Genomic DNA, 10,752 nt, shown 5'->3' with positions numbered 1-10,752 from the left:
AGGTTGCAAGTGTCACTCTCACCGGAAACACACCGTCTCTCTCTCACTCATACACACATAGACAAACACACACACACACACACACACACACACACACACACACACACACACACACACACACACACACACACACACACACACACACACACACACACACACACACACACACACACACACACACACACACACACACACACACACACATACATACACTTGCACGCATGCATGCGCCTACGCACGCACGCACACACAAAGTGCTGGAGAATGCCCATTGAAAAGCTATTGGACCAGTACATTCCATAGGCCTCATTTTTGGTCTGTGTGCTTCACCGTCTATATTCCAAGGTGCTATTTTCTCTTGTCCTTCCAAAGCCCAGGTGGGACTGTCCTTCTCTTCCAGCTCCAGCCTCTCCTATGAGGATAGCCTTCTGCCTCTTACTGTACATTCCACACTGCTTTCACCAGCCAGAGGGCAGGGCCAAAAGTGTGAAATCCCTCCTCTTTGTCTTGGGAAACACAAATCAGCATGGCCCAGAGCTAGGGGATAACCAATCAGCTTACCGGTACATCTTGCTGACAAGCCGGCGAGTCTGAGACAAGGCGGCGCACTTTGCCACGCAGGAAGTTGACATATACTTCAAGTACTTCTGATGCTGAGGACACCTGCCATGTGTCCTCTATCCCCGCTGCACTGGCTGGTGGTGTATACTCCTTGAAGAGAATACAAAGGAGCATGTGAAATCTGACACAGTGAAGCTTACTGTACTGTACTGCAGCTGATTTAGTTTTTATAAAAGCTTATCCATGCCATTATCTATGTAAGGGATAATGAACAGCATGGCGGTCATTATTGAGAACCCAACAGGGTAACGCAGGACCCCGATGCAAAATTATTAATGTAGTAGTAATTGACTCCAGCAGTCTTGACTACAACCCTGGTCCCCTACCACTTAACCACTTTACCCCATATATACTTCGTTGACCGGGGGCCCCCAGGGGTCTATACTTGGCCCTTTTCTTTTTTCCTCTATATACAGTACAAAATCTCTTTGCCAAATTATGTATATTATACAGCATAACAGCATAATCAGCATATGGTGTAGGTGTGTGCATTTTCTAGTTTTCTAGGATGTACGGTATATAATTTCCCATGCCATTATCCGAGTTTCCGAAGTTTCCCTAGAACTCTATTTCTAGGAACTGTTCCCTATTACAAATGGCGTAATGACTGTTTGCAGTAGTGACCCTTGAACCTACATGTGGGTGTGGGCATTTCACAAAGCTTTAGTCTGCCATTCCATGTGGATTAGCTTGAGCCTAGTCTAACCTCATCTTCAAAGTATATCCAGATCCATTTCCCCTTCAATTTGACTGGATCCTGTTTGACAATTGTTCTTGCAAATGGTGGAATAATGTAAGCATTTGGCTGAAATGGTTTGGATGTGGTACTGTACCTCTCTGGGCAGGATGTTGAGGCTGCGTAGCCAATTTGTGATGCTGTTCATGTTTGTGATGCTGTTGTCTATGTGACTGCGCAGGGTTGGGCTTGTAACTGAGCGCTGTAGAGGGTTGAGTGCCTGCTGCAGCAGCCACAGACCAGACTGCACCTCCTGGGCTTGAGCCAGTGCCTGCATGGTCAGGAAAAAACACACAGGGCAACAAATTAAGTGAGGGGATGTGATAAACGAATGGAACTTCCTTATAAATTATGAATGGATGTTGTATGTCCAATGCCTGAAATAATGAGAATAACTGAAAAGGTCAAGGGTATACCCTTGACATGTGCAGGGTACAAGCTCCACTCTTTTTGATTTAAATATAGTAAGGGGTATGATTCCAGACCAGAGTCTGTGTAATTTGTCTTCCGTGACTGTCTTACTGTACCGTTAATTATACTCTTATTTAAATGTATGGCAAATTTTATATGTTCACTTACATTTTTCTTCCCCAAGACATCAATGTCAACTCTGGTATTTGGAACAGGGACAGACCCTGAAAGGCTACATTCTCCTCGACACGACCGCTGAGAGAAATAGAGATGTAGAACAAAATTAGATAGTGGTTGCTTTTCTCCACAGTGCCTTACATTTTTAGCAGTGGTAGACGAGTGGGCAACAAGATCTTTAATCTTAGCTATATGACCACAAGATGTCATAAAACCTCTACAACAAGCAGTTGCCTCCTCCTATAGAGCAGCGGTTCTCAAACCTTTTAATTTCCAGGACCCCATGTTTGGTATGCATGATTAGCCCACGGACCCTGCGGGTCCTTTTGGTTCCATTTGCACACTCTCAGAGTTACGTAACGATCCATTAACGATCCATTTGGTTATAACTTAACGATCCATTTGGTTATAACTTTCAACAATTTAGCTGGGGAGCCTCATGAACCGCTTCAAGGACCCCTGGGGATACCCGGACCCCACTTTGAGAACCACTGCTTATAGCATGTATGGGTCTGGCTCTCACCATGGCGATCTCTATGTCTCGTGCTTCCTTAATGAAGGAGGTTAGGACCTTCAGGTGGTTACAGATGGGAGACGGTAGGCCTGGCCGGGTCCACTCCAACACCATCAACAGCAAGGTAAACAGTCCTGCAATCACATTATATCACACACAGTGAAAAACAAGTTGAGAAGTGAGCACGCAAAACACCATGTAGCTGAAATAGATGGTGCTGTGTTAGCTGGAACAATATTTACATTGATCTCAACACATTCAAATGCTAATAAAATTGGGCTGGTTTCAGCCACAGAATGGGACTGCAGGCCTGGGCCGTAGCGTGACGGTCCAGGCACCCTAGGCTGCAATGCCAGCCTGACAGCGTGTCGCGAGTTCGACTCCCGTTCCTGACGACCTATACTGCGTGTCACCCCCTCATCTCTCTCCCCATTTCCTGTCAGCCTACTTTCCCTATCCCTCTCTAAAATAAAGGCATAAAAAGCCCCCCCCCAAAAAAGGTAAAAAAAAGAATGGGACTGCCAAGCTTTGTTGATCTTTGCCTTGATTGCAAACCTTACATATTGAAAAAATGGTGGATGCCAGCCAAACATTCATTAAACAAATGCAATCCTGGAGATACAAACCCTGTCTGTACCAACAGCCCTTGTCCTACAGCATTCTCCATTCTCGTTTGACTTTTTCAATCTAAAGCTCAACCACGTCGTCAGGGAAGCCTACTGTGGTCATTCTCACACAATTTCATGAAAATCTGCCCATCCATTCTCGATTTTGACCTTGACCGTGATCTTGAACTTTTTGACCCAAAAATCTGTTCAGGGCAGCCATTCATCGTTCCGTCCAAGTTTCATGAAAATCTGCCCCTCCGTTCTCAGGTTATCAAACAAACAAACAAACACACACACACACAGACAGACAGGACAGTAATTACACCCTAGTATTCCTATTCTGGATCATAATAGGCCAACATTCAGCGGAAATAACAGACCTATAAGCTCAAAAAGTGAGATTCGATGTAGAGGGAAAAAGGGTTTTGCATCTTATCTTCATAACTATTAAGATACTGTGAGTTGATGTACTGAGGTGCAGCCTGGAGACATGTTTTCAAGTTGAATTGAGTAACAGTAAGTAAGAAAAGTGGCTTATTGTCGGTATCAGCCGAGAATGACAGTGTCTATCCCCTTTTCAATGCTATACCAAGCCCTGGGAGATGGAATTGCTGAGTCGGAACGCAACATCTACCATCGGCACCCACGTCTTAGTTATCCAGGCCAAGCAACTCTAACCCTGAGTTAGCAGTGCATATCGAACCCAGGACATTGTGGTCCAAAAGTGAGTGCTCTACCAACTGAGCTAGCCAGACAGAGTAACAGAATAATAAACCACATATAGAAAGAACTAAACTTCATCATATCCATTCGCAGTGACGAATACTTCAGATCCAGTACAGTACCAAGTGTCCCAAGAACATGCCCTGCCCACAGCAATTTGTGGCAGGATATTGCAAATACTCCTATCTGTGTGTCTGTGAACAAAACCACATAAAAAGGAAGGCTTGCTTGACTTAGTGCTCCGTACAAAAACTGCTACTAATAGTTAGGATGGGCAAATGCAGACGACAAATTTCACATACTGTGAAAATGCACAGTGGAAAAATACCTCAAAGGGGTGGGGACTAAATTATAAGAACATTTGTGGTGAACAACTTTTCAATCCTTCCTGGATCTTCTGATCTTCAGATTAAAAAACTGACTGATTGACCTTTCTTTATGTAATATGGTGGAAAGTTGCAACCTGTTAAGAATCATCAGTAGGCTGCCTTGAAAAGTGGATTAGCTTTTGGTTGAAAATATCAAAGGTCAAGGCTATAAACAAGGTCAAAATTGGCCCATAAATCGCAATGTTTCAGATTATGAGTGAGTGACAAATAAAACCCTCTTGAATCTGGCATATCTCATATAATAAGAGTGTGGACAGGAATTGCATCTCCAGTGAATTTGTTACATTTTTCACTACACCCATAAAAGCCAGCATCTTTATCAGCTTGTCTCCTGCCGCTATCAGCTATCACCTTTTAGAACGCTACTGTCAAGGGCTGTTACAACCATGCTCAGTGTTTAACCGTGTCATTATTCAGTGTAATGCACAAAAATCACAGAGACAGAGTCCTTGTATGTCCATTGTGCAAACATAATAGATCATTCTTAAAGCTTAACCACATGAACCCAGGTGTCCCTATTCTGGGGGTGAATATTCTGTGAAAATAGCTGATCTACTGTACGAGCTTGTAGATCTGCGAAGAGATTTGTTGTAGAGATAAATAACAGACCGTATAAACTCACTACAGGTTTTTTGTGGTTGAGGTTTTTCAACTGGAAGAGGATTGGCACGAGGAAAACACACACCGATACATTAATTGTTCCAGGGTAAACATACTTAATAAGAGCCAAACACAACTGGTTGGTGCACATGACATTTCATCCACTCAAATGTATCCATCTCTTTTTCTCAGTATTCCATTCGTGGGGCATATCCACTCAAACCTGGGAATGCACCACCAGTTTGTTAAATAAGGCCTCTGTGTACTGAGGACATGAGGCTGCTGAATATCTATTTGTATGTACAATACACAAAGCACTAAAATGTCATCATAAAAATATGCCTACTCATTGCAGACATAACTTAATGGTGGTTGGCTGTCAACTAGGATCCAGTCAAATCTGCAGAATATTGAACACAAAAGGGTGCCTATTTGGATTTCTGCATTCTTATGTGTATAATCATGTGAGCTGACTCTTAACAGAAAAGGACAAAACTATACTCTACAGAAAGGCTTTTCATCAAGGTCCAACAGCCGTTTCTCCTTTTCTACTTGTTACTGGGCTCATGAACTGTAAAAGGTCTGTGAATTCTATTGGATTTGTTTTTAAATGCTTGTAGCATTTACTAACACAAACCAAAGGTTTCATTTATGCCTATGTGAAAACACAAGTTTTAGTTGTTGTCAGATTTTGTTTGTGCTTGCACGCTCATCAGTTTTAGTTCCCTGGATTTCTTGGCAGTTGACGAATTCTGTTAACCGTAAACTCAATTTGTTAATGGATTTTCAGGATAATGAATTACTAGCACTTTCTTATGGGTTTTTAGGAAGATGACATGGTATCTGATACATATTGTGCATTAACCTAGCTAACTAGTAATAATTTCATATTGCCTTGAAATCTGTACCTTGAGTACAACACTTCTTTATCTGAATATAAGTAACTAATTGGAATTATTTTCCTCATTGACCAAGCCAGAATTATTCTAGTCGCTCTTGGCAGACACAGCACACTCTGAGCCCTCGAAATGACAGCAGTTCCAGTGTTGTGGGTCATTTGCTGAATGCACTCTTTCACTGCAGGCTGGATGTATGACGCAGAAGGTTGATGGAGATCACAAATGACTTTCACAGACAGACAGGTCAGATACAGGCCAGGTTAGATGTCCAGGGTCTCACTTTCGCAGTGCAAAGTTAGCTAAACTGAAGCAAGATTGGATTTACAATAAAATTGTGTCCCCTTTAGCTGTTGCTGGTACATTTCCACGTACCTGGAATTTGTCCTCTGAATTTACCCTTTTACCCTATTAGGAGGGGTGGATGTCATTAATATGGTACCCGGGCCCCGGGAGCATTTTTAGGGGTTAAAGTGTCTTGCTCAGACAGGAACACCTCGACACAGACTGGGCGAGATTCTGGGCTGAAACAGCGACCTTCAGTTTCCCAGACGGCCTATCTACCCACTCAGCTATGGTGGACCAGTAATGAGTATACTGCATATTGTGGTCAATATCTAAAATGAAAATGCTGTTGCTACTTTGGATCAAAGCAACCAAATCATGGCAACCACTGTATATTACATAGTTTCCCATTAAAGCTCTTGGGCAGCAGTAATTCATTTTTACTCCAGTTTATCTGCAAGTTTACCGAATCACTGTGATACTGCTTTCAAGTAGTGATGTCCCTTCCCACGTCATGTCTTCCTCAGCAAATTTGAGAAGGGATGTTTTAAGAGGTCACCGGGATAATCGGCTTAACCCCCTTGGCCGACCACCCACATCATGTATAGGGGATACTCAATAGCACATACACAGTAAAGTCTGTCGAGTTTAGAGGCATTTTTACACTCTCCGGTTTACATCAACAATCCGGATTTTGTTGTGTATGTACTGTAGGATGAGTCAGTTTGTTTGGCATCGTATATCTGCCTCATATCACAGCTTCCTATATAATCCCTCTGTGTTGTCCCGATACACAGGCTGTTAATTGTTCTATAAGCATCTTTCTAAGAAATCGGGAGGCCAAGCTTTCATTATGAAAGCATGGCCTCCTGATTTCTTAGAACCAGTACTGATTATCTACGCCAGGCCGTAATTCCCCACGGGCCGGAGATTATGTTTTCACCCCTGTAGGTGTGTGTGTTTGTCTGTGTACAGATAATCTTGGACACCGCCACACAGATCACGGGCACTCCCAGTGGGCTATGGAAGAACCTCCACCACAAATTCTTCAAATGAGCCTCATGGTGGTGCTGTAAGAGGCCGCTTCGCATTTTAGCCTATAACACTTGAACTGTAGTTTCTACAATTCTTTTGCTCATGACACAACTACCCATATTCCACCTGATTATACTTTCTCCAAAACACACGTTTTGCTACTTCTCCTACAGATTTTGTCCAAAACTCACACATATTGGTACACATTTGCAGGAGGGACCTGTTCCCCCCCCCCCCCCCAAAAAGCCACAAATCATGAATGCAGTATCTGATCTACCCCAAATTTGAATCATACATTGAGACAATGCAGAGCCACCCATATAGGGGAACCACAAATCAAAAAATGAACGTCAAACTGGGTTTTTGATACTCTATATCCTTAACAAATGTGTGGGCTGGGACTTTTTCTTACAAAACACGCATCTCCAAAACCACGTTCACTTGGGCACATGAGTGCACCACAAACGAACAGTTGCGACATCTGTCGTACAAACTCCTTGTGTCCTGATGGCTGCACCCCACGACTGACACAAGGCAAACAGGCCTGGCAGAGATACCTGTCAAGTCACCAGGTGACCCAGCACACAGGCAGAATGTCTCTTAAACAAACGTAACCCATACTGTGTGGACACGTGGCACATGCATGCATACTGCTGCTAATGATATTTGTATGCACTGCAGAAACCCTTAAAATCAACAATGTGATCTCAAGTAGAAGCACTGAGTGGTCTTAATATAACCTCGACCCCATTCCAGTTGTGTATTGTGTATTGTGTGTGTGTGTGTGTGTGTGTGTGTGTGTGTGTGTGTGTGTGTGTGTGTGTGTGTGTGTGTGTGTGTGTGTGTGTGTGTGTGTGTGTGTGTGTGTGTGTGTGTGTGTGTGTGTGTGTGTGTGTGTGTGTGCGGGCGGGGTGGATAGTAGCCTCATCAATGGTTTCTTTTCTGCAGGCCCTGGTATTTGTATTTGTCCAAAATACATGCTGATCACTTTGTTTAACAAGTGACTCAGCTTGAGCATTACTAAGGTCTTTTTCACCTCCACCGTGGCCTACGTGAGCATGAATGGATACCAACGTGCCGACGCGGCACATGCCGTCCCTACCCAGCGGTTAATATTTGCAGTTCAGGATTGCGGCCAAAGTGAAAGGTAATAGGCCGATTGCCAGCGTCAGGTTGCCAACGCTTTGTTGCAATTTAAAATGGGAAGTTCTATTCTGGGAAAGCTAGTAATCTAGAAACTGGCAAGCTTCACACTGCCTACTGCCACTGATAGATAACTCAGAAAGGTCAACAGGTGCTCCCAAGAGATGATTCAATGCCCACTCATTATTCATAACAATTCTTGGCAGCCAAACATCAAGATGATAAATCACATAATAAATGCTGCAGCACTGGGCACCATCAACCTTGGGGGGGAACCAAACCGTAGGGCAAAAGTGAAAGAAGACTCTACTCCCGTGGAAAGACCGGCGGAATATTGAAACTGGCTGCTGAAGAACCGGTGAAACATTGAAACCCCCCCGCAGACAAAATGGTCCGGGGGGGGGGGGGCACCAAAAAGGGTTGCAGCTCTGGGCACCACGAAGGGTTAATCCGGCCCTGGACACATGAGGTCAGCAATTTGAAGCAACCCGTATGGGAGGTACGTATACTGTGGCATAAGTCAGTGTTCACCCTTTCTAATTAGTGTTTATAATTAGCCAATTGTGTGCTTCCAATTTTGTGGCAACAGTTTGCGGAAGGATGTTTCCTGTTTGAGAATGACAATCCTCCAGTGCCCCCCATACAGGGATGGTTTGTTGATATCAGTGAGGAAGAACTTGACTGGCCTGCACAGAGCCCTGACCTTAACCCTATCAAGAGCATTAATGAAGTCAGACACTGAATGTTGGGAGATTAGACCTGGCTAGCACTTGGTATTCCAATCCAAAGGTGTGTTTGATAGGGTTTCACTTTCAGAGTTAAATTACAGTACAGACTGTGCTGCATATATGCTGAAATATAATAATAATAATAATAATAATAATAATAATAATAATAATAATAATAATAATAATAATAATAATAATAGTGGGTGCAATTTCAAACACTAATGTAATAAATAGATCAGCTACATCAACAGGAAGGTGCACTGTCCTGAATGACCAGAAATCAGATTACACATGTGTGACATCATTTCCTGCTGACCCTGATTGGAGAAACCACATCAGCCTAAAAACATCCTTGCTCTTTTCTGCTGTGTCACAACTTGTGGCATGTCATAATATCAGTTATTCATGTGTGCTGAAGATGCAGATTCAGCTTTCACATTCTCTACTCCCACTTTTCTAGCTGCTGTGTCATGCTAGAAAATAATGTGTGAGAAACACTCATTATTTTCTGGTGTTAATAGAGGCAGAGAAACCATCGTCTGCAAAAATAGAATACCTTGTTCAATTATTAGATTTGATGGTGACTTCACGTGCTGACTTCATGCCAAATGAATAGCATGACTGCTGACCTACAATGACTGGTCTATAGGCTACTCTATACAAATACAACAGTGAAACCCCTACAGAATGTGACAGCCAGCTCAGACTAAAGTTTAAAGTTCCTGCCTCACACTGCAATATTCTAGCCCAAATTATGCTGTCGCAAACCTATATGCCTGAGCAACAGGGGCTAGAAAACTGTACAGAAACCTTCGCTCCATTGATAAAGTCCATTGATAAAGTTTACATAGAGCCTGCACAAGAACGCATGCAACGTTTTATCAGAAAGGTTTAGGCTTAATTCTCCAGTGACAATTAAAATGACAATGAAATAATCTAAATAGACACATTGCAAACGGAGAAACTAAAAGTAAATTAAGTAATAACATTCTATAAGAACATAATAGACAACATTTAGGCTATTGTTCATTTACTTCTTCCCAAATTAACGGATGCAAACTAGCCTATAATAAAATAAACGAAAACTCTTACCTCTACCCGTTTTCTGCAACATTCGCAAAGAGGTGCCACATCTTTTAAACACAAATGATACAAGTGCACAAACGTCACAGCGCAATCAAACGGCATCTGGCCAAATCCAACACACAGCCGAGAGCCTTATCCACGAACCAAGTGCAGATCCATCTACAGGTTATTGCAAAGTCCGCAAAAGCCACTGTGCTGCCTGCCTACTGGTGAGAATATTGAGCGATCAGATCAGGCTTTGCATCAGCAAAGCGCGTCAGCTACAGCCTTTCTTACGTCCCCTGCTGAGGTAATAAGCGATAACGCCACAGCAGCACATGGATGTGGAGGGCGCAGCTTTTACGCGAGAGAGGGCGAGATCCAAACCCGCTTTTACGCACCGCCAGGAGCGATAGACAGCCTAAAACATCAACTCCCCTCAGTGTCGTGACTCGTGCGCGTAAAGCATCTATAGATTATAGTCAATTACTGAGCAGAAACATAGGAAGGCATCGCAATAACTCACTGGACAACTCCATATCGGAATCCGCATAGTCCCTCACTGGGTCCTCACTGGTTTCTCCCATAGACCCATCTGATCTATTGGCCATTAATTGCAAACCAAGCTCTTTTATGGATTTCTGATCCGGTAGTAGGTGTTTCTTCAAATGTCGTTTTTTTCCATTAATGACTTTGAAAATCCTGGGTTGCATTGTCCTGTGATGATTATCTACTACTTCCCCTGTTATGGAAAAAAAAGTTTTTCATTCATTGTTATCCAAATAACCATGTTTTCAAAACAATGGAAAGTAAATAATGTC

The 10,752-nt window shown here is 43.0% G+C and overlaps 1 protein-coding gene across 1 annotated transcript; it reads right to left on the bottom strand.

Moving 5' to 3' along the window:
* Positions 1 to 326: 326 nt before the first annotated feature.
* epoa (erythropoietin a) lies at positions 327 to 10,518 on the bottom strand (the record flags this gene model as incomplete). Its single annotated transcript, XM_084042296.1, has 5 exons — positions 327 to 452; positions 562 to 711; positions 1,455 to 1,628; positions 2,469 to 2,593; positions 10,458 to 10,518. 5 exons carry the CDS (start codon positions 10,516 to 10,518, stop codon positions 327 to 329), a joined length of 636 nt encoding a protein of 211 aa, XP_083898422.1.
* Between the last annotated feature and the right edge of the window lie 234 nt (positions 10,519 to 10,752).

This window comes from Gymnoscopelus microlampas (genome assembly GCF_963454915.1).
Source record: "Gymnoscopelus microlampas genome assembly, chromosome: 19".
Lineage (NCBI taxonomy): Eukaryota > Metazoa > Chordata > Actinopteri > Myctophiformes > Myctophidae > Gymnoscopelus > Gymnoscopelus microlampas.
Note: the sequence above shows the minus strand (reverse complement) of the source record. Positions and strands in the feature narration are given on the sequence as shown.